Raw genomic sequence first — 23,603 nt, forward strand, 5'->3', positions numbered from 1 at the left:
ATTTTCTGAAAGAGATGCAGGATCAGGAATTTGGGTTTCAGTTTAAAAATAAAACACATGAAGATACTTTAACCAATAAAGACTGCAATATACATATAAATTCATGAAGATGGGACAAGGTCATGACTCGATTTCTTTGCTATCACAATTGAATAAGTAAGAAAATATAACATCAAAGAATAAAAGACAGGAAATAAAGAACAGGAAGAAATTATCAAGTCTGCACAAAAACAGAAGCTAATAAGGGCATGCCACGGCGATTACTGGTAAGAATGGTGGTATACGTTTGTAAGCTGAAAACTGAGTGAATAGCATGGTGGCAAAAACTGCTGTCAATGTACAATTATTAGGTTTGCCATCACTAGAGAGGATGGTGAATGCCAGAAGAAACTAACAAACTTTATAATTGGGCAAGACAAAGGCAGATACAATTCAACAGAAACAAATGCAATGTAATGAATATTGGAGAGAATTTTAACCATTCATACACACTGATGAGTTCTGAATTAGTTGTTATCTCTCAAGGAGACGACGTAGGCATCACCATGGACAGCTCGATGAAGACCTCTGCTCAATGTGCAGTTGCAGTCAAGAAAGCGAATAAGTTGTTAGGCTGCATTAAAGAGAGAATATGGAAAAATATTATGGCACATATTTTTCTCACAGGTCTTCATGCTGAACACTGCTCTGTTTTCATCACCACATCAAAAGATATCACAGAAAGACAAAAGGAAAAACCGATCAGATGTAGGGGAAAGATTTTCATACCTGGAGGGATTGCAAGAGTAGGATTATTGAGTTTTGAAATGAGAAAAGAAATAAGAGATGAGATAAAGATCTGAGACTCCAACTGAATAGCAGATAGTCATCATAAAGCAGTGCTGCTATTTATCAAGGGAAAAAAGGACACTCATTGAAAGGTCATTTTTAACTCAGTCTCTAATCTGTAGAACTCATTGCTTCATGTAGAATATCTGTTGCTACACTAGCTAGGATAAAAAAAGCTGGAAAGGTTATTGCTTATGTTTCAGGACTCACTGGTCAGCTACGGACAAGAATCTCCCCTGAAATATCTGATACAATCTGTTGGAGCATGACAATAACTACTATACTCATGTGGAGAGGGAAAATAATGATTGAGAGAACACAGATGTTTAACAGCCCATTTTTGGGTGCTGTGATGATAAAACACCAGCAGAAAGGGAGGTGATGGCAGTAGCAGAGGAGCCAGGTAGTGACAGCCAAACTTCATCCCTCTTTCTCTCCAGTTCAACACCTACAAGAGACAGAGGGCATCTGCTTGGGGAAACTGGGGCCTGCTGCATGCCCCCACCATGACCACCTGGTCTCCCAACACACATGGGCACCATCAGCAAGAGCACTGAAGGTAGACCTTTAAATCCCCAACATCAAACAGAACAGAACTTGAGACAGAACTTCAAGAGTCTATTTGTGTCAGTTATATTTCTTCACATCTGCTCCTTGGGCTCCAAGTCCTCCAGCTGCAGTTACTTGACAAGTTATGTTTGAATAACAGTGAATATCCTTATTCTTACATCCTACCTGGTCAGTAGCATACCTCCTGCTCTCCTCCTGCCAACCCTTACCTCCATCATTGTTCTCATCCCCAATGGCTGTATGTTTTGCACCTGCCCTCCCATCACCCTCACCCCATTACTATTTCACAGACACCTTCCCAACAGAAGCACAATAAATAACCACGCTTATTACTTTTATTGCCTTTGTCCTCCCTTCTCGTCTCCTCCTATTCTTATGTCCTCTTGTCTTAAATCAGTTTGTAAGCTTTTCAGGGTAGGAGCTAGGCCTTCTTATGTGTTTCCACAGTACCTAGCATAAATGGGCATTTGGATATTACTGCAATATACATAAGTGGAAGAAAGAACAATAATGGAGGAAAAAGGAGAGGGGAAAGAAGAGCACCTCCTGCTATAAGCAACCAACTCTCATTATGAGTAAATTGTCTGTGAATACACTTGTATTAGTGAACATTCCTAGTTCACATTTAAATAAAAATTTAAAGACTGAAAATTGTAAAAGATGGGTATTAAACAATAATGTGAACAGAAGTTTATTTCCATCATGGGGTTTATAAAATGACAAAACTGATTTTAAATATATTCCATGCAAAAACAAAACAACTTATGTTAATACAATGTTAGGGTTGCATAGTTAATTACACAAAATCAGGAAATGTCAATTAAAGGTTGAATGCACAACCTTAACTATGCCCCTTGAACGTATGGATTATAAGTTTGTAGTTACATGATCCCATAATACTTAAATATAATAGAATGTATATTACATTTCATAGATATAAGCTTCCCCTAAAGTAGTATTAAACTACTGTACTGAAAACTAATCCAGATGTCTTCTTTTATTATAACTGAAACAACCAATAGCATTGGACTAATTCATTTGTATACTCTGCACACTATAGCACCTTCCATCAAATGGTCTCAAATCACTTTACAAAGGATGAATTAAGCCTCACAACACCCCTGTGAGGTAGGGAAATATGACCTGTTTTACAGCTAGGGATACTGAGACAGAGTGAAGTTAAATTATTTGCCCAAGGTTCCACAGCACGTCAGTGAAAGAACTGAGAATAGAACCCAAATTTGCTTCTCAGACTTGTGCCTTAACTACTTTCGACCAGTCTTACTCTTGTGTTCTTGTTTTTAGACCAGATCTTCCATGTCAATATTCCTAGATGTGCCACTCTTTTTCTCTGAGGATTTAATACTTTGGTACACCACCTTGAATATCCGTATTCTAGTTAGGTAGCCCACTGAAACTTCACTAAGCTTGATATATAGTGTATTATACCTGAGCAATTGCATATAAAAGTTTAATCAACATATTAGAAATTGCTTCATGAAAAAAGGAAATACACATGGATATCTTCAGAACAATTTGGATCAGTGTCACAATTTTTATCTAAGTCGTTGGAGGGGGGAAATTATTTTTGTTTTAACTAGATCTTACACTATTTTATTATTGTTTCATTCAAGATAAATGAATCTTGCAACTTGGCACTATCCTAATTTACTGAAAACAGGTGTGGTAGTTTAGAGACTTGATTATAAGATGTGTACAGATGGCCATTCCACAACCTCCCCAAAGGCCATTTTCCAATATGTATTTTTTTGCATTCTGAGGCTTCCCCCCCACTATTGATTTTCAAACTTTCTTTGTTTCAATTTAAATCTTAAGATGCATGTCACCTTTGACCAATAAGGACTGCTCCTCTTCATTGCTGTAGCATTCTTCAGCACAGAAGCTTTTGCATTTTCCCTCCAACACAACCACCTCCTTCTATCCTGTACACAACACTTTAACCATTACTTATAGGCCTTATTTTTGTGTTCCCTACCCTTTTCAAATTGTTCCTGTACCATTGTGTCTGAAACCAAACACACAACAGCTACCTTAGTGCTTGAGAAGCAAAGTTACTTCCTTAATAAGCAGTACCTCTTTTCTATCCAAACTAACACTGGAGATACAAATTATATATAATTTGTATCAGAGTGGTGTCTTGTGCTCTATTCTGATATCTGCTATAAACTGAATATCCTTCTCTCCCTACCTAAAGCTGACCCAAACTAACACCTCCCCTTCTAAACTTGGATCCTTGATTTTTAACTTCTACTTACATTTTCCTTGGAAGTTTTTACTCAACTCTACAGAGAACAAAATGTTTTTCAGTTTTTACTATCAAGTGAGTATTGTGCCAGACACAGCTGTTTTAGATTACTGAAATTTTACCAGCATGTTTTCTACCACCATCTCATTTAAACTCCGATTCAGAACCCACCCCCGCCCCCCCGCCCCACACACACACACAGAGTTTAGAATGAAAATGCCCATACCTAGTCTTACCTTAGAAGTCTATTTAGGAAAAACTGAGACTGAGCATGCTGCAGTTAGCTAGACTTACAATACAGGTCACAAGAGAATGAAGATGCTTCTTTTGTGCTCAGAACAAAAACAAAACAAAAAAAGGCCAAAGACACCTGGTTTTAAAAGTATTTGTTTCAGCAGGATTATCATACATATCAAGCAGAGAGGTGTATTTTCTGAAGTACATTTCTTTGAATAGCTCACACTACTGAGGAGGTAAAGGGATGTAGCTATTGAGAGTGTAATTAGCAGCATATTTATGTTACCTGAAATTGTGTTAAGTCAAGGAAAGATTTAGCTGCTATCGAGTTTTGGCACTTAGGCAAAGAGTCATAACTATAGAATTCCTCTGTGTGTCTACGAGATGCTGACTTTCATAGCAAGAGTAAGTAAACTCCCCTCCAGGAGTCTTGCCGCCTTTGTTGCTGTCAAATTCAGAGCAGACCAAGGAAATCAGATGGGTTAAAAATTTCAGCATATGGAAGTGTAGTAGCTTCCACGAACAAAAGGCCATGCATTCAGATATGAAATGAGCACCCATGAAGTCAGAGAACCCTAGAGAAGACTTAAATGAATGATTTAAAAATAGATTTTTAAAAAAATTATAAGGACACTTATCCTTGACAAGTTTGATAAAGCCTGCTACAAAAAATAGTTTAAACTAGTGGAAATCAAATACCATACATGGCAACTATGTAGCTATTGCTTCCTCATTACTTTTGGATTGAGACTAAGCAAGACCAGTCTAGAGTAACAGAGTTGAGTTAAACAGCAACTCTGTTCTACCTCTCTGATGTAATTAATTAGCATAGATGCCAATATTCCTGTAGCTGAGGTTCTGGAAATCCCATTTTGGAGAAAGCCCCAGGAGATAGTATAAGCACATTTTCCCTCCCCACACTCCCCCAAAATTTTTCGTGATTTTATCATTAACCTTAAAAGTTAGTCTGCCATCAAAAATTTAAATCCAAAATATTCCCTTGTGCACCAGTTTTAGTGTAATTGGATGCACTGTTATACTAGTGGCTTTGTAATTATGTGTCATCTCTCTTCTGCATAAGACATGCATTGAGGTATATACTCTTTTACATCATAAGTCTGCATGTTAGCCACAGGAGTGTTTAAACAAGTAGTCACTTAAAATTGCATTGAACTAGATACCACTGACTGATATTTTCACTGTACTTCTGCTGTAAAGGTGAGAGTTTTCTTCATTTTAAAATAAGGCTTCAAAGCTCATGAATAATTTTTAATTTATCAACATGTTTAATTAAAGTGGAATATAGCAGCCATATAAATCTGAACCTCATTTCAGACAGGTCATTGTACTTTTAGGTCATTTTTACATCTGCAAGAAGTGTGATTCAAAATAGTATGTTTTATTATAATAAGGTGCTAAATAGCATCCTTAACAATAGAATAAACTTACGTGCTTTAATTTGGATTTTGTTAAACTCCCTAAATGCACTGCTTAATCAGAAAAGTCCCTACAAAAATTCCAGATGCCTTGTTTTGTGAAGATATTCTAGCAAGAACTTAGAATGACATGTATTGTGTTTAAGCAAGTGTGACTTTTCACGAGTAGTCTTAAAGACCTCTTTCCATCCACTGAATAGGGAGTACCAAACTCCAAAGAAGGGGAGCCACCTTTAAGGGGAAGACCGAATACATTATTTCTGTCCTTTCAGTCTATGGACACTACTGAGAATGCCACTTTGGGCTAAAAACAGATGGTGATTTGAATTAGATACTATCCAGAGGCCTCAGTCTAGCTACCACACTATATGAAGGCTATGTAGTACCAAACATTGCCATGAGCTGTTAACTTTGGCTCTTCTAATCTCGGATTTGAACTTAACGACTGCATACCTCCATTATCTGTCCCAAAGCTATCCAGTTATCCTCCATTTATTTAAATGCTGCATGGTATAGTCTAGGACTACAGGTAAAGATACATTTGACTCCAGGATCCATGTATATTTCCACTTTATTAGATTTATTAATGTTACAGGTTTTCTTGCACTGCCAAAACCATGCCTGAGAATTCAAATAAAGGTACAATGGACAGCCTCATCTACCCATCATACAGTATATTAAAAACTTGATTCATGTGTATTAACAACTCCAATATCCTTTAAATGTGAGAACAAAGTTGGGATTTAGTATTTCAGGTTTCTACCATGTCACAGAGTGACACCTCCCTTTACCGCAAATAGGACAATCTTAAACTTTTAGTGACATAAACCAACATATGTTTTGTTGGCAGAGATATTCTTTCAGGGAAGATACATGGCTCAGAGTCCAACGGTATCAATGTAAGTCTACTTTCAGTGGTTCTGATTCTCAAAATGAATCTTCAGGTTTTTAAATTTGTCTTTTGATCAGTCTATCTATTCACAGCTGCTAGTTTGGAAATTTTACTGACAAAGTTAACTCTGCAAGGGCTTTAAGGCCAGTTCTATTCCAAGCATATTGTGAGAATCAGGGGAAAGCCCTGATCCCACTGAAGTCAACAGCAAGATTCTTACCGACTTCAAAGGAATCAGACTTTAAAGCATCAGCAATTAAATCAAACAAAACTAACCACGTAATGTCTGCGTGAGCCACCAAGCCTGGTCTACTATAGGTGAAGTACTGCCACATCAGAAAGATTGTTTTGTTATTGGCAAGTATGAAGTGGACAAGGGAATAAGTCTACAGCCCCTCCTTTTGGCATTCACATTTACAGGGAGAAACCTAGATTTGGAAAGAGGTGCTCACTCACTTAACATACTAAAAAAAAAACCTAAATGAAGCAAGGGGAAAGACAGATGGTATGCCCCGGGAGAGTTTGGGTGGTTGTCAGATTCTCTTTATTGTATAGAAGCAACTGGGTATTATTTATCCTATACCTCTAGCATACAAATGCCATTTTATTTATTTCCACTAAATTAAGTCAATAGAGCTGGCCAAAAATTGAACAAAGCCATCACTCCTTCCATTGTCACTAGGCTTCCTGCAGTTGAGAAAATGCCATTTGAAGTGAGGATTTCTGCCTGGAACAGTTTGCAAGCTCACAAGGTGATCAGAAGCAGCCATAACAAATGAAAACTCATTAGGTTTGAGGTTATCCTTCATTCAGAGTCTTATATCAGCTTACCCATATAAGACAGGATTGGTTGGAGACAGCTGTTACTTTTGCCACAAGAGAAAAAACTTATCTTGAGGTTAATATTATTACTGCCCTGTATACTGCATGTATTTTTTGAAACTATGTTCTGAAGACTAGAATGGGAGCACAGGCTTCTGCTGTGTGCCAAATCAAAGCCTACTGAAGTCCTAGTGCCTCAGAGAAAGAGAAGCAACCCAATTATGAAAACCAAGATAAACTCATCACTATTAACACATTTTTACTTGAGTATACTGCAATTTTATACCAGAAACAGAGAAGGCATATTTTGTAGAACGCTTAAACACAACTGTGAAAATGGCTAATGCAAACAGCCCAATCAATCCCCACCCCACACACCCTCCAATTTTGTATTGGAATGAGTTTTGTTTTGCGGTTACCTCAGTACAGCTCTATCTAAATAGGTAAACAAACTACAGCTCTGTACTATACTTTGATAGTTTTTGAAAGTGGTATGCTCCAAAAAGTCTCTAGTAGGCTGTGGTACACATGAAAGGATTCCTCAGGATGGGACACCAGACAGGTTTCTCATTAAGGTCACTTAAATCTTTGTTATTTATAGCAAATCAGAACCAAATGGCTGACTTCTTCAGGATTTCTGACAGGTACCCAGTAGAGAAGCTGGTTTCAGATGGCCACTAAAACAGCTGTAACCTTCTTTTCCAGAAGTTGTGATCCACATGGTGTCCACAATGAGTGCAGCAAGTCTGAGGTAGTCAACCCTTACGAAGGCTCAGTATCTGAACATAAAAAGATTTTGAAATGACCACTGACTGTAGATACTTTTTCAGAGTAATTAAAGAACACTGATGAATCTTGTTCAACCATTTACATTAATTTCCCCCAAATCCAATGGAGAAGAAAGTTGCAACACATTATGCTTCCATAGTGCGAGAGCAATCACTTATGTCAAAGTAGTCTGCACTTGCCGCAGCAGATCCAGCAGAAATAAGATGGCATGTTCATCATAGTCGTTAGCTGTAGTTTAGTTACCTTAGGAGGGTTACCAAAAAAGCATTCCTTAATTGTAATGTGTATGCAGCTCTACTGATCCCCAAGCACAGCATATTGGTTGTCTAGCTGAAGTTTAAGTGCCTGGTTTTTTGAGACCTCATCCCTACCTCTATTTTTGTGTTTTACTACTTCAAAGCTCTTCTCCATTTCTTTATCCCTAAGGGAAAATAAATGTAGTCAGTAATGGTCTTATTCACTAGCTTCTGAATTGTGAAATTCCTAGCCAATTTCCACCCCAAAACCAACAAAATTAGAAAGTTACACTACAAATGCAGAATAGAGGGAGTGGGTTGGATTCCACAGGATATCCATGCATTCCCCAAGAGAACAGAAGGTTGCATAGACTATTTCCAGAGTAAAGCTCTTGCCCTTTCTGTGCTATTTGTTCAGATTACATTGGTGACTTCATTTCCAAAAAACCATTCCAATATGGTATACTGTATAACGCAATACATATGGGTTAACACTTTCAAATCATGCTATAGCATTTCTCTCAAAGGCGATAGAAAATAGGGGTCCATGCCCCTCCCAGTGAGGTCTGAACATTGCAACATGAAACCTAAGAGTCATGTAGAAGATATGGAAAGAGTTGTGCTGCAGTTAGTATGTTACTCAAGTATAATTCAGAATGTCTCATGCTGGTCTTTAAGATTAACCCTAAGCTCATATCCTAGAAAAGCCAAGACATCTTTGATAACACTGCTTGTTCAAGTGGCAGACACCAAACTAGACCAGAAAAAAAGCTTATGCTACTGTGCTGTATCAATCAATGCCACATCAAGAGGTGATAACAGCAGATGAGTTAGAGGTCTATTTAACCCTTCAGCAGGGAAAGAGTCTACGGGAGGGATAGGAAACTCAGGCAATGTCAATTTGGAGTCTCCTTAAAGTCATTCAGGGTCATGACATTGCCCTCCAAACTCATGGTTAATGTAATAACTGCAGAAACACTGTGTCTACAATATTCCTCCCTTTGCTCCACACAACCCCTTTTGAAGTTGCCCATAACAACACAGCTCTGCTCAAGCAGCATGTTACTATTGCTTCCCTGCTGACAGCTGCCACAGAGCACTGATTAATGTGGAAAGGAACTCGATATTGTCAAGATCAGCAGTGTTTTATTTAGGGAAATCCCTGAATATAGGGACTAGGTGGCCAAGGAGAGTGGTAATCACCTAATCTGGCTCTCTCCTCATTGAGAGGAGTCCCACTCCTCAGACCTTTGAGATGCATTGGGATGGGGTGGGGATCTCCATAAAGACAGGGGAATGATAAAATTTAGACCCCAACCCCGTCAACTAATCATTTCTGCTATTTACAGACCTCTGTGGAAAGATGATGATCTGGCACCAAATAAGGAGTTATGCCTCTGATGGGAAAGCATTTTAAATAGGCATCTTAGAGGAACAGATTAAATATACTTACTTTCGGCTATCTACATGCTTGGCAGTGGATTGCAATGATGGAAACTGTGTATCACTATAGATCTCTGGTGGTCCTTGTGGTGCTTTCCGTGTCCTGGTCTCCCTAGCACCAGGCGGTCGGTATACACCACTAGATTGCACTGGTTCCGGGGTTTCTGTAACTAAGAGTTTATTAGCAGAGTTTTAGACAAACAAAAAAGTGTATAGCCTTATTTTTAAACTCTGGCTTTGGGCTCTATTGTGTTATTTGCTTCCAATGGTCAGATATTCTAATCTTTGAGTTGATCTAATACAGAAGATCTTAGTTTCAGATCATTAGTGAGAGTGTTCAAGATTATCCGACTAATGACTAAACCTTTTTAAATTGAAGTGCAGTTTTAGAACAGCACCACAGAGTCACAGGTGGTAAAAGCCACTAGACAGGACTTGAGTGTAATTGCTAACATTTGTGATTACTAGCTAAATTTTAAGTTGTTGTACTCCCCATATTTTCCAAATTTAGTTCAATGAAACTGCCTATGGCCTCAAAGCAAACTGAAGTATTTGCTAACAAATAATGAAATGTAATCTACTGTAAACTTGTAAAAGAGGGAAGAATACATCTGCATGACATGCTAGTGGGGAGGGATAGCTCAGTGGTTTGAGTATTGGCCTGCTAAACCCAGGGTTGTGAGTTCAATCCTTGAGGGGGCCTTTTAGGATCTGGGGGGAAAATTGGAGATTGGTCCTGCTTTGAGCAGGGGGATTGGACTAGATGACCTCCTGAGGTCCCTTCCAACCCTGATATTCTATGATTCTAAGTGACCCACCCTCATTAAGTTTAACTAGATTTTCCAATTCCAAGTGCTCTTACATCCCACTGTAAGGATCTTAAGAGTTTTAAAATTTTCCTGATAACCAAAAGCAGGGTTTATTATAAGATCAGCAGTCATAAAATAAAAACATAATTTACCTTTTTATATTTAAGATGCTATTTAGTAATGTATTTGTAATTGTTTAATAGTTTTTAGATGCAGTCATTTTCCGACCTTTCAGCTGTTCTGTAGTTTATCAGTGCCCTAGGAGAAACTGCATCAATGAAGCAGGGATATCAGATTAAAGGTTGAGTTACACATTTATGTTAATAAAACTGAGCTTGAGTTAGGTACTCCTACTACCTTTAAATCCACAGCAACTCTGCTGGTTACACTCAGTGATGACTATCTTGCCACTTTTAAGTATGTTTGTGTCCTCTGGTAAAGCCTTCTTAATCTATTCAAGGTATACTTAAAGGCTCAAGGGAACTGGTTGCTCTCTACATTGAGACAGCTACATGGTTTTGGCTTAAAACTTCTGATGGAAGTGCTGCAAAAGATCTGACTGAGTCAAACAGGAGTTTGTCCTCCTCTAGTCATCTGCCTCTTTGCATGCCTCCATCTGAAGTTTGCTTAAATACCTGGGTACATGTCAAAGAAGAGCATTATAGGTTTTAATTTACAGAATTTCTAAACTCAGACTGAATCCTTTATAAATGAGCATTGGTTCTGCCGTGCATAGAATCATAGAATATCAGGGTTGGAAGGGACCTCAGGAGATCATCTAGTCCAACTCCCTGCTCAAAGCAGGACCAATCCCCAATTTTTGCCCCAGATCCCTAAATGGCCCCCTCAAGGACTGAACTCACAACCCTGGGTTTAGCAGGCCAATGCTCTAACCACTGAGCTATCCCTCCCCCCATAGTTGGCAACTGTCACATAGTCCAGTAGATTGCTTGTCCAAACTGAGCTTCGATTATGAATTGCAACCGCGGTGGTGATTTACACATGGAAGGACGAAAAGGGAAGCTGGCTCAGAAAGAAGCAATAGTTTCCTTCTGCATCCCTTCATAATTCTACCACATTTATAGCACTACATTCAGGATTCTGCTTGTACAAAAAAGCAAGAAGCTGTCAAAAGTTGAGACAAGGCAGTGCCAATGGCAACTCATATCTTCAACCCCATCTCAAGTGAGAAGTGCGTTGAGAAAGCAAGAGAATATTTATGATAATTTGCTATCTCCACTAACAAATCTAAGTCATTTTTGGACAGAGACTACATTTAAAGTCTTTCCCTCAACCAAAACATCAGACGACAATCCTTTCACCACAATACAATCGAGAAGAGTGAAGGACTGTAGATGTTTATATAGATATACTAGTTATTGAATCTTGTTTGAGAATCATTACATTACATGTCAGATAATGACTACAAACATTTCTGCTCATCTACTATGTGATTATGAATTATCATGGCAGTATGGGGGGGGGAGAAGAGAGGAGATCAAATGAGGAAACTTAGCTTAAGTTTGCAAACTATACCAACTGGATGTTATTTTCTCCCATACCACTCCTGAAAGGTATTTAATTTAGTCTATATTCTACTGGGAAGTTAGATTAGCTATATTTACAAAGGTGTATCGTAAGATACGAGTTTAAAACTGATCTACACTTCAGTTTTTGGAGACCCTATTCATGTAAAGGTTTCTGTCTAAAAGATTAACTCCTATCACAACACCCAAGATTACCATACCTTAAATTAGAAAACTATTTTATACCTTTGGCAGCACAGTCTACTCAGTTTCACTTTTCCCTGCAGAGTCAGGTTTGCTATTGAGTAAAAAGACCCATGAAGAAATAATTAGAAGAGTTTAGTACTATAAACACTGACAGGGAGCTCTGGGGACAGGTGTAATACCGGAGACTTCTATCTCAACTTCTTAAGAGTTAGATTTAAAGTTGGTATGTCTTTACAGGCCAGTGAAAGAGACAAGAAAAACTTACCAATAGTTTCAGCAACAGGTGCTTGCACAGGAGCTGTCTTGTTCCAAGGACCAGATGCTCTCTCTAAACCACCACCAGCCTCCTCCCAGTTGTCACCTGGTTCTTCTCTCTTTTCACCTTCATCATCTTCTTTTTCACTAGTGGAATAGTAGTTAGCATGTTATAACCAAAAGATTTAAACACTTGCCAAAAAGTTTATACAGCATGAGAAAAAAGACTTTAGTTCCTTCATTATCAATGCCATATTCTCATTATTGCTAGACTACAACAACTTAACAATCAAGCCCTGGGATATGCAGTGTCAACTTCTGCAGTAGTTTCACTTTTAAGTCATGAAATTCATTACCTAAATGAATGTGAATAGAGATCTCAAGACACAGGATACTCATACTGTACTAGCTGGTCAGTTTTGTGCTGTCCTTATGTTTTCATCTTGCTCAAAGTTTTTGTACAGAGATAATTAGGCACTAAAAACTTTTCTACAGAAAAGCTGGAGTTTGGCAGCTAGTTTGAAGTGGTGTTGAGATAACCGACACCTGAGAAAGGAGCAGAAGGGAATTCATGATTGCGAGCACCATTCTAGCTGGACGTTTCCACCAAAGTGATCTCTGATAGTAAGCTGTCAACATTTAACTGCCATCTTGAGGTTTGAATTAGTTTCTGTAGTAGTTCTGGAGCAATTTATACCTCAGAATTACTGTCAGACTGCCTGAAGATTCAAGAAGCCCTAATATTTTGTTAGTGTTTAAGATTCCCTGCAACCATAAGGCTAGAAACAGCAAATGAAAGTTTACGTTCTAAAATACAATTCTGTGACAAGTGGTATTTCCTGCCAGCAGAATCCATAAGATTTAGTTCCTTACGCCTGTGAGCCAAACTGGGTTGGTAGATTTTAAATTTTATCTTGGCTATTTCTTAAGGAACACTGAAGTAATATTTCTTACTTTATATCAGGACTATGCTAATTTTTCACAGCATTCATTTTAGGTCAGTGAAAATCCAAACTAATGAGTAAAGTCAGGTTATAAAATAAGCAAATAGCCACACTAGCTAAGCATTTCAGATGTTGATACACTTAGTTTAGCAAAACGATTTACAGACTGATTTAAAAGAGTAAGTTATCTGGACTTTACTCCTAGGGAAATTCTGTGCCCCTGCAACGCAGCAGAAAGATGTCCCCCCTCCTGCAGATTCCCTTTGCTTCCTTGCAGAAAATGGTTTCTGTGGGGAAGCAAAGAGAAGCTGCACAAGTGCTCACTCACTTCTCTCCCCCACCAGCTTAGACCTGTCAGTTGGGGGGTGGGCCACACAGAAGAGGTAAATCACTGAGCGGGAAGGGGGGTCTGCAGACGCCCCAGTTGCCCAGGGACATTAGTCCCAGCTGGGCAGGTGTGGGGAGGATGGAGATGGAGTCCCCCCCGCATCTCTGCATGGAGCAGCTGGGGCTGGGTCAAATCAAGTCTCAGAAGCCTTGGCAATGAGGGCTGGGGGCTCTGGGTTCCAGGTGCAGGGGCTGAGGCTCGTGGGGGGAGGAAGGAAGGAAAAGAAGATCCAGATGCACAGAGGTTGGACGGACAGGGGGAGCAGCTCCCTGTACAGTAACCCCTCCCCACTGCATCAGAGCTCCCCAGCACCCAGACCCCCCCCAAGCCCACTGAGCCCCCCAAGCCCTCACTCCCTGCAGCAGGAGCCACCTCCCCCATGCCCAGACCCCTACCAGCTGCACTCTAACCCCCGACCCTACCAAGCCCCACTCCCCATCCCCTCCACTGAGCCCTAACCACCTTCACCTGGACTCCCCTGCAGAAGCCCATTCCCCCTGCACCCAGAACCCTGCACTAAGCCCCTGCGCATCCAGATTCCTCCCTGCCCCCAGACCCTTACCTGGCTGCCTGCACCCAGACTGCACCACACAGAACTCTGGTTCTCTCGAGGGAATTCTGCACCAAAAAAATTTAAAATTCTGCAAAGTTCTACACATTTTATTTGTCAAAACAACACAAAAATAATATAATCACATAATTTCAATTATTTTGGTAATTTATTTCAAAATACTTGCCAGCAAATAATTGAAAATGGTGTGATTATATTGTGATATTTTGACAAATAAAATATGCAGAATTTTACAATATTGTGCACAGAACATTTAATTTTTTGGTGCAGAATTCCCTCAGGAGTAGGACTTGTACAGTGGGATGTATCTATAGCAGTAGAGACTCAAGATGGGAACTGTGTACACTGATTAAAACTCTTCGTAAAACTTGAGTCTTCTATGCTTACAAAATAGACACTGACTTCATGGAATGAGTCACAATGCAAAACTGAGGCCTGTGTCAGTTTTCAAAAATGTAAAGCTACAAGACACCTATACACAGGTCACACGGCTCTGGGTGGTTTCATAATACCGTAGATGTCAGGACTAAGGACTTTTTGCTGAAGAAAAGGCAGTGACTAGTGATCTTGATAGGAAACAAAAACTAAGCTGCAGAAAACCTGAAATCTAGGAATTGAAAGAAGCTTTCAATACAGGGATTGTACTTTATGAACAGGTTTTAAAGGACTGAAGATCTATTTTACATAGAATTTGTGGAAGCATATTCAGGAATCCCATCATATTATGTGGGGCACTTCCAGCATCCAAGACTGGCACTCTGGAAGTGCTTTCTTTCCTTGAAGGTAAGAAAAAAAAACATTCTGCAGAGACTTTCCATTGAAAGAATCACATCAGGAAGATGCAAGTCAAGTTCTGATGAAGGCCTGATTAGCAAAATCTTTCCAAGTGAGATGGTCATTAAAAAAGTCCTTACTGGTTACTTCCCTTTAGTCTCTGAACAGCTAAGTGATATTTGTGGGTATGTGGAAGGTCAGGTTGGTGAAGAAATATTAAATGGCACACAACAACAGGACTAGCAGCTCTGAGGGCAAAAAACTGCTTGGTTAACATGGAACTATCATTATGACCAAGAAGGAATGAGCCTTTTGGAATGGTAATTAGATCACACTTGGATTAGGCTAAAAGAAGCAATTAGTAGATTTGATGCAAGATTTAGGCATTTTAAAGGGGTCCTAATTTTCGTAAAGTTCCAAGCACCTGCCCTCTGGAAAAGTCTGCTTTAAAGTGTCAAATTGGACATCCAAGTATCACTAGACACTTACAAGATTAGGCCAATGACTGGGTTATAGCAGTCAGTGTCCAGAACTTTGCCTCCATGGAAAAAACAAGTATAGCTGTTTTCAAGACCAAAAGCCACAGATCACTGGAGCATCACATTTGTTTGGTAGATGGAAGTCAGGTTGCAGACTTTATTCCAGTGGTTCTCAACCTATTTACCGGTGTGGGCCACATATGCCGCTCTCTGTGTTATATGGACTTCATCCACACAATATATATACTACCTGTACAGCCCTGAGGATGTCACATGGGCTGCAGCTGCGTACTGATTAGGCCACAGGTTGAGAACCACTGCTCTCTTCAGACAGATCCATGGATCACAGACTAGGAGTTGGCTTCCTTTAAGAAAAGGAATGACAATGCCCACTTGACTGTTCACACAAGTCATGGCCATAGTGTCGTTCAGAATAAATGTGTTGAGTTTTTAGGGTATTCATCTGAAAAAATCAAGTCATTCAGTTCATGTGATTTATGTTCCATGATTATACCACGTGCCCTGTACAATTGTGGTCATACCACGCCCGCCCTTCCCCTATTCCCTCAAACCAAGCTAGTATCCTAGGCCAGGATTTACCCAAGTAGCCTGGTCTGAAGTCAGTTAACAGATGATCACAGGAGGGACCTGCTGGACAATGGACACAAGAGTGGACATGAAAATGAGAAGTTTTTGCAATTAAATCATGGGAGTCCTTGACAGAGGATACTAGCATGCCCCATATAGCCTCAGAAGAAAGTGGCTTGAAGAGTCCTTATTGGACACTACTCAACAAGCCAGTGGTTGTATTATTTCCTCTCTTCAGGGTGACAATATTTAGGCTGAGGACTCTTGTTTAGGCTGAGGACTCTTATTACACCAAGAATGAGAGTGGATTGTGGGGTAAATGGATTCAGTTACTTCTGTGGTGGGGCTGAAGTGACTGAAGAAACTGGATGGTCTGACTGTCTTGTACTATTTTTCCCTCCAAGAAAGCTCTAAGATATGGTCTATGTAGGAGAACGTGAAGAAGTATTCTCTAAAGTCTGAACCCAAGATGATCAATATTCTGGAGCCACAATCCTGCTAGTACTACTGTTGTGCCAAAAAGCAAAGCTTTGTGTGGAGCTGGAAACCCCAATAAGAGAAATCTAGGAAATAAGGGTGATGAGTGAACTGGGTTACAGATACACCACCTTGAATATGACAACTCAAAATTGTCTTAGTACATGAGACAAAGTGATCTCAGGGTCTCCTTATTGAAACTGGATTTCCATTTATATCTGTAGAGTTTCCAAATCCAAATTCACTTTTGCCTACATAGAATTGTTGGCTACAATGTATTACAAACCTTTTGTTAAACCAGATTCTGCAGAGCTCAATCTCCAAGCAAAAAGCTATTCTTAGTAAAAGATGAAAAAACCAGTGGTACCTTATTTGCATGGAATGAACTCTGAGCCCACTGTAGTCAATCTCTTCTTTTTGCTCGAATTCCTTCCATTCATCCTCTTCCTGAACAAAAATAAATTTTTATAAGCTTGATACCACTTCATGAGAAAACTAGAAGTGCAAGCAGTACAGAAACTACAGCACCAGGGTTTCCCTAAAAGGTATGGAAAGGCAACTAACTTTTAAAAATTTCCTATTTATCTACTTTGTTACCTGAACATAGTAGTTATGCATATTAAAATAGTCTGTTGGGATTCAGGACAAGAGATACAACATTAGTGCATTTAGCTACTTTCACGCTGTTCACGATGGTTGTGATCTGAATATATTTGGAGATTCTCAATTAGAAGCAAGGTCATACAAATCAAATTATCCATGAAGACACCAATTTCATCACAAAAAAAGTGTTGTGATTGAGGATTAACTTTTAACTAGGTCCAGAATATGACTTAAGGTTCTTTTGCATTTTAAATGCTGTATAAGGCATGGCTTGGTAAAACACACGCAGGGTGCAGACTAGGATGAAATTTTTTAAAATAAGTAGGTTTTTCCCTATGGTTACAAAAATTACCTTATATGTGTTTCACTCTGGCAGGTCGTGCAATGTTGTCCCTCTTGACTACAAACACTTGCGCTGCCTCTGCTGTTGACCGCAAAAAGAAAAGGAGTACTTGTGGCACCTTAGAGACTAAAATTTATTTGAGCATAAGCTTTCGTGAGCTATAGCTCACTTCATGCATCCAATGAAGTGAGCTGTAGCTCACAAAAGCTTATGCGCAAATAAATTTGTTAGTCTCTAAGGTGCCACAAGTACTCCTTTTCTTTTTGCGAATACAGATTAACACAGCTGCTACTCTGAAATCTGCTGTTGACCATAATTTTGCCAAGTTGAAGAGCTAAATTTAAGATTCTGGTTACTTTTATAGTTTCTGTTCAGAACCCCATGAATGGCAGTGAAACTCATGTTAGTTTTACCCTGCTCCCTGAAAAAAATTACAAGCAGCAGTACTAATTACCTCTGCCACTACCAAAGAGCAGGACAAGAGAGGAAGGGAAAGAGACCCCACCCCACCCCCACAGCATCCAAAAGGCTGAAACAGAGAACAAGTCTCATCCTTCCCACTGTTTTTTGGAAAGGAGGATGACTTCAAACTCCTGTAGGCTGATATGAAAGATTAACACCTCATATGCAGGGTCTGTAACAGCACCCTTGTTTTTCCCAACAGCTGAAGAGGCACAGGGCTTAGCCTCTTATCCCAGAGCCCTCCCCTTATCATTTACATCTGTCTCTGTTAAGCAAATATCTGTTTGCCAAGACCTGGTTTAAAGTAGCAATATTAATAGCAAATGACTTCATGTTACTGGGATTGGTTGCCTAGAGACTTTATTCCTTCATTAAGGATGCTACTCTCCATCTGAAGCACTTTAGATTTCTTACATTACCTTCTAATGGCAAACTGTTGCCAGATCAGTATTTTCTAAATTAAAAGATTTTCCCTTGTCTTTATTTTTCATTTTGTTAGCTTTTTTGTGTTCTATTTAAACAAGCCTAAAGTAATTAACTATTCTCTCTACTTTAGGAATGTGGATTAAAATGTTAAGTGATTTGATCACTAATCCTGGACAAGTTAGAAATGTAATTTAGGTCTCAGATTCCCATACCCTCAACATCTCAGCAATCTGCATTAGGGCAGAAACTTCCCTCTGGGGAAGTTATTCTAGAGGATAGTTTATCAAAGCTTCCTCTGAAGCTTCTGGAAATGCCTACTTTCAAAGCTAGGATACTGGACTAAATGGAACAGTGGTCTAACCTATTACAGCAATTTTTGTGTTTTCTCTTGCACGCTATCCTTTTCACTGTACTGCTTCCCTACATTCACAAAAGGTATCAGAAATCAATGCCTCAACTGGCTGAGATACAAAGGATTTAGTGCACATAGTGGGTCCCTTCTGGTTCAGAGGTCCACAGCCAGAGCTAGGGAGCCACGTGGTACACTTTCTGGAATTTCTAGAAGGCTGGCTAGTCACATGATGATGGATCCTCCTATTTCCAGCTGCTAAATCACATCAGGTCAGCCCATTGCTGCCCACTATAGATGTACTTATTTGTGAATAGATATATTAAACTTCTAGATTGCAAACGGAGTCTTTTACCCAATTTGTGTTTTCCAAGTGTAAGTATAAAGATACTAGACCGGCTCGAAGCATTTGCACATTAAAGCAAGATCACGTCCCTGCTGCAAAAGCCTGGCTCGGTCATTTTCCTGCCATTACATTTCTAATAGATGCATCTGCCGACGCTAACTCCCCCAGTTTAACGGTATTAGTCTCCCCCCACCTCCACCAGTACGATCGGTGGCCGGGCCGATCTCGGCGACTCCAGCCCCAGAGCTCTGGCAGAGACACCGCCCCCGCAGCGGTAAATACAGGAGGCAGCACCGCCACGCGAGGGCTGACAGGCGCTCAGGGCCCAGCACGTGCGGGGCGGCCGAGAGACGCCAGCCAGTCACTGGTTCCCCTCCCCCGCTGTTCCCGGGCAGCCACGGCACCGGGCTCGCGGCCTGATCGGGGCCCCCACCCAGCCAGAGCCGAGGCTCGGAGGCCTGGCCAGCCCCGCAGCGCCGCCCTCTGCCGGCAGGAAGCCGCCGCCGCCCAAAGGAAGCCGCCGGGGCGCAAGCGGTCGTCGTTAGCTCGCTGCAAAGCGCTGGCGTAGCCCGGGGGGGAGCCGGGTCCCTCCTCCTTCCCCGAACCGATCCCCTCCCCCCCCCAACTCCCGGGCGCGAGGGCCCCCAATACCGTAGCCCCCCCCCCCTCCAATCGCACCTTAACCATCGCCCTGGCGGAGGAGACGGTGCTGCCGGCGGCCCCGGCGGCCCCGGAGCCCCCCTCGGCCGGCCGGGCTCCCCCCGGCACGCTGGAGGCGGAGGAGACAGAGGAGGCCGCGGATGCGGCGGCGGCTCCCCGGCTCCCTTTCTCCCGCCGCTTCTTCTTGTCCCTCTTGGCGAAGAAGTCGTCTAGGCTCCTCTCCTCGGTCTCGGCCATGGCGGCGGCTACGGCGCCTGCTCCGGTTCGAGCCGGCTGCGGCGGGGCGAGCGGGCGTTTCTCTGCCTCACGCGCTGAGGGGGAGCCGCCGGAACCCCGAGTGGGTGCGGGGAGGCGGCTGAAAGAAAGAACCAACAGGTGCGGGGTTGTGTCAATCGGTACCGCCTGGCGGGGCGTCTCTCCTCGGCAGAAGGCAGTTGGTACCGTCCAACGGTTACCGCTCGCGCCTCGAGGAGCCCGTTCGAAGCCACCCCAACGTTCGGAGGCAGCTTTCTGCTCTCCACGTTGGTGGTGGCGGCAGCCGCCTCTTGACACAGCCAGGAACTAGGAGGAAGGAGAAAGCGTGAAGGGGGGGTGGAGGGAAAAGAGGAGGAGGAGGAGGAGGAGGAGAAAAAAGGCGAGCTACGCTAACTTGCTAGGCGCTCCGGCAAAGAGTAATATTGCGACAAGCGCATGCGCCTAATAGCGCTGACCAATGAGCTGAGGAGAAGGTTGCTCCCCTGGGCGAATAGAAAACCTCTGGAGTGGGGGACTGACGTCGATGCGTCAAATTGCATGACGCCTGCGTAGGAAGCAAACGGCCCTGTGACTGGTCCAGCACGGAACATACCTCAGGCAAGGTTGGTTGAGTTAAATTTTTTTTTGAGAGAGAGAATAGCGCATGCGCGCAAGGAAAGTCGAGGGGGTGGATGACTAGGGGAGCGGGGGTTGAGGTGGCCAGACAGGGAACGTAGGTGGCGGAGCCGTCTTCGCCTCACACCCGCCTTCCCGCGCGCGTGGTAAAGAGCGGGAAACGCTCCCCCTGCCTGTGAGCAGGGCGCAGTTCGCGCGGCAGCTGGCGCGAGCAAGGCGTCGTTCCCGGGTGGTGGTGGCAGGAGCGTCATAGCGCCCCCGTTTGCGGTAGCCCAGTGCGCGCGGGTTATGTGCGCGCCAGTTAATGAGCCCCGTGGTTGTACCCGCGTTGCATGTAACCCGAGTACGAGCTCGGTGACGAAGGAGATGATCCCACCCGCCGCCGCCGCCGCCTCCTCTCTCCCCTCTGGCCCTGTCTGCAGCTTAGCCCAGAAGCCGTGTGGCTTGCGGGCTGGGCCCGCCTTGCCGAAGAAAACCCTCGCTCTTATCTAGAGCGCAGTGAGAACCGAGCCGGCAGGTTTCCCACGCCACGTGCTGGCTTTGGCCTGCGTGGGGGTGGGGGGCTTTATCTCGGAGCAAGAAGGCGCGTTCACGCCTGCCTGGACTCCTGCAGTTTTTGGCTTCTCTGGGCTGAGCCTGCCAATTAGTGGGGAACGTGTGTGATGTGGGAGCCGGAACAGGCCCACCGAAGGCTTTGTGGGGGAACCCTAAAGATCGATCTCTAGGGTGGGAATAACTTTTAATTCCTTGATTGGCTGGGCTGGATTGGCACTGCTGACCTACAGGTGAAAGGCTAATTGGTCATTAGCGACGGCCTGAAGCATTCAGAGTAGCAGCCATGTTAGTCCGTTTTCGCAAAAAGAAAAGGAGTACTAGTGGCACCTTAGAGACTAACCAAGGAATCCGATGAAGTGAGCTGTAGCTCACGAAAGCTTATGCTCATATAAATTGGTTAGTCTCTAAGGTGCCACAAGTACTCCTTTTCTTTTTGCTGAAGCATTCAGTTCTCCTTCAGAGCTAATTTTTACTTTATTGAAAATAAGATTGCTTTCTTGAAATATGTTTGTTTAACCAAGTTCTGATCTTTTTAGAGCACATGCAGGCAAGGTCTTCCACTTTCTGTATACACAGGCAAAAATATCCCCACTGTGCTTTCTCCTCTTTAAACAAGCATTTTAATAAGTATCCCACCCATTTCTAACAAAAGAGTTCTCACTACACTAAAACAAATATTGATACAACAACCAAAATACCTATAAATATGTTTTGTTATATAAAATCATTTCAATATTTATTGCATGGGCTTCACACTGACATATGTCCCGCCCTGCATGGGCCGTTAGAGTTATAATCCATAAGTTATAACCTTCAGATACATGGCACCAACTGCTTCTATGGGAGTTGCATGAGCATCTGCCATTAAGTAGAATGACCTTTCCTATTAGCATGGAGGCGGTAAGAGACTCATAAATCTCTACAGGAGGCCTAACCACTAGAAAGGGACAAAGATCTGCACTGTGTTAGCATGGGTTACCCAAAGAGATAATTTATCTCCTTCCATCTGAGAAGTAGTGTGGTAAGGTGTGTTCTATTCCTACCTCTGGTCTAGTCTGATGTTACATTTTCCCACTTGTCTGTTATAGCTGTAAAATGAGTGAACAATAATTATGTCTACCCAAAGGTAGGGGAAATGATGCCTTGGTTAATAAGGGTTAGGAAGTGACTAGAAATATTCAGAGCAGTTAGCAGAAGAGCTGGCATTAGACACATGAGCTCTCAGAAGACAATTTAGTGCATCTTCCCATAGGCAACGCTGTATTGCAGGGTCTTGCTCTTGCTTTCTCCCTCCCTCCCTCAAAAATGGTGTAACATATTGCCAGTTGTATAGGAACAAAATGTGTGACTGTCAAATCCTGGGTAATACTTGGTGGCCTGGTCTGGGAGGAAGGGGTGTCTCCAGATGTGTGAAGGGGTTTAGGGTTCCAAATGTATGTGGAAATTGTGGGATGGGCCTCTGGAGGTGAAGGGAGGGGTGAGAGGGAGAAGCGGGTGAATGTTCAGTTATGTGTCTGCCTCATCCACTTCTCCAGAAGTGGAGATTTGAGGGGAGGGGAAAAGTTTCCAGATGTGACATTTACTTTTTCTGGGCAGGTAAAGGTCTACAGGTATGAACATTTTTGATGTGTCAGGATGGGATTGTTAAGGAAATGTCTCTGTTAAATTACCAGGAGTTCATGTCAGAAGCCTTTGTTGTAAGTAGCTTAGTAAAAACATGGTGAACTATTGTATTCCATTAAAGATTATTATTATTTCTATAATGCAATAGGTATGCATAGTTCTTCACAGACAATAAAAAGTGAAGTTAAGACTTTGAATTCTGGTGAGCATCTCATTTATTTACTCCTTGTTCAATTACTTCAAATTTGATAAGTATTCTGTCTCAGTCCCAAAATTAAACTACCAAATTTGAGCTTGGATTTTACATGGGGGAACCAAAACTGAGTTTATAATGGAAATAAAGATGCAATATTAACTATGGAATAACTGCCACTGTATCATAATAGGATTTAATTTCAAGTAGAATGTATTTTTGGTTATTGAATCCACCCATGTGGAGTTAATTGCAGAATCTGGGCCCAATATATTAAACTGAAATGTATACATAGGGGCCATGATCTGACTAGACCCTCTTGGGGTTTGTTCTGTGGATCTTGGAGGGGGATCAGCATTGGCTTTCAAGTTGAATGTTAATACAGGGGTCTGTCTTAATTTGGTACAGTTCAAAATTTTCATGAATGACTTGGATAATGGAGTGCAGAGTATACTTAAAATTTGTGAATGACACCAAACTGGGAAATTTGCAAACACTTTGGAGACAGGATTAGAATTCAGCCCTCCCATTTCTATGATTTATTGTCAATGGCTTATTGTTGTGGTGTTGCAAAATTCTGGATTATCAGGTATGCTGTTTGATCAAAGCCTGGAACTGAGTGGCAGAGACCCTATA

The 23,603-nt window shown here is 41.8% G+C and overlaps 1 protein-coding gene and 1 long non-coding RNA gene across 5 annotated transcripts in view; one reads left to right on the plus strand and one right to left on the minus strand.

Moving 5' to 3' along the window:
- Nucleotides 1-431: 431 nt before the first annotated feature.
- Nucleotides 432-20,305, minus strand: CDV3 (CDV3 homolog). 4 transcript variants are annotated; one of them, XM_084619381.1, is made up of 6 exons: nt 19,745-20,305; nt 16,905-16,984; nt 12,327-12,463; nt 9,530-9,689; nt 8,212-8,261; nt 5,891-7,830 (listed from the first exon to the last, which is right to left on the minus strand). In XM_084619381.1, the coding sequence occupies exons 1-6, from the start codon at nt 19,961-19,963 to the stop codon at nt 7,814-7,816; spliced, it is 663 nt and encodes a 220-aa protein (XP_084475507.1). In that variant the 5' UTR covers nt 19,964-20,305; the 3' UTR covers nt 5,891-7,813. The 4 variants fall into 4 exon arrangements, with proteins under 4 accessions (XP_084475508.1, XP_084475507.1, XP_084475509.1 ...); XM_084619382.1 differs by lacking the exons at nt 5,891-7,830; nt 8,212-8,261 and adding an exon at nt 432-613; XM_084619383.1 differs by lacking the exon at nt 8,212-8,261 and having other exon boundaries at nt 19,745-20,301.
- Nucleotides 20,306-20,462: 157 nt separating this feature from the next.
- LOC311515896 overlaps nt 20,463-23,603 on the plus strand; it is a 104,404-nt gene continuing 101,263 nt past the window's right edge. The window contains exon 1 of the long non-coding RNA XR_014710252.1: nt 20,463-20,583. This is a non-coding gene — a long non-coding RNA (uncharacterized lncRNA). The remainder of the gene's footprint in view (nt 20,584-23,603) is intronic.

Source organism: Lepidochelys olivacea, assembly GCF_965140295.1.
Source record: "Lepidochelys olivacea isolate rLepOli2 genome assembly, chromosome: 2".
In the NCBI taxonomy this organism is placed as follows: Eukaryota; Metazoa; Chordata; order Testudines; family Cheloniidae; genus Lepidochelys; species Lepidochelys olivacea.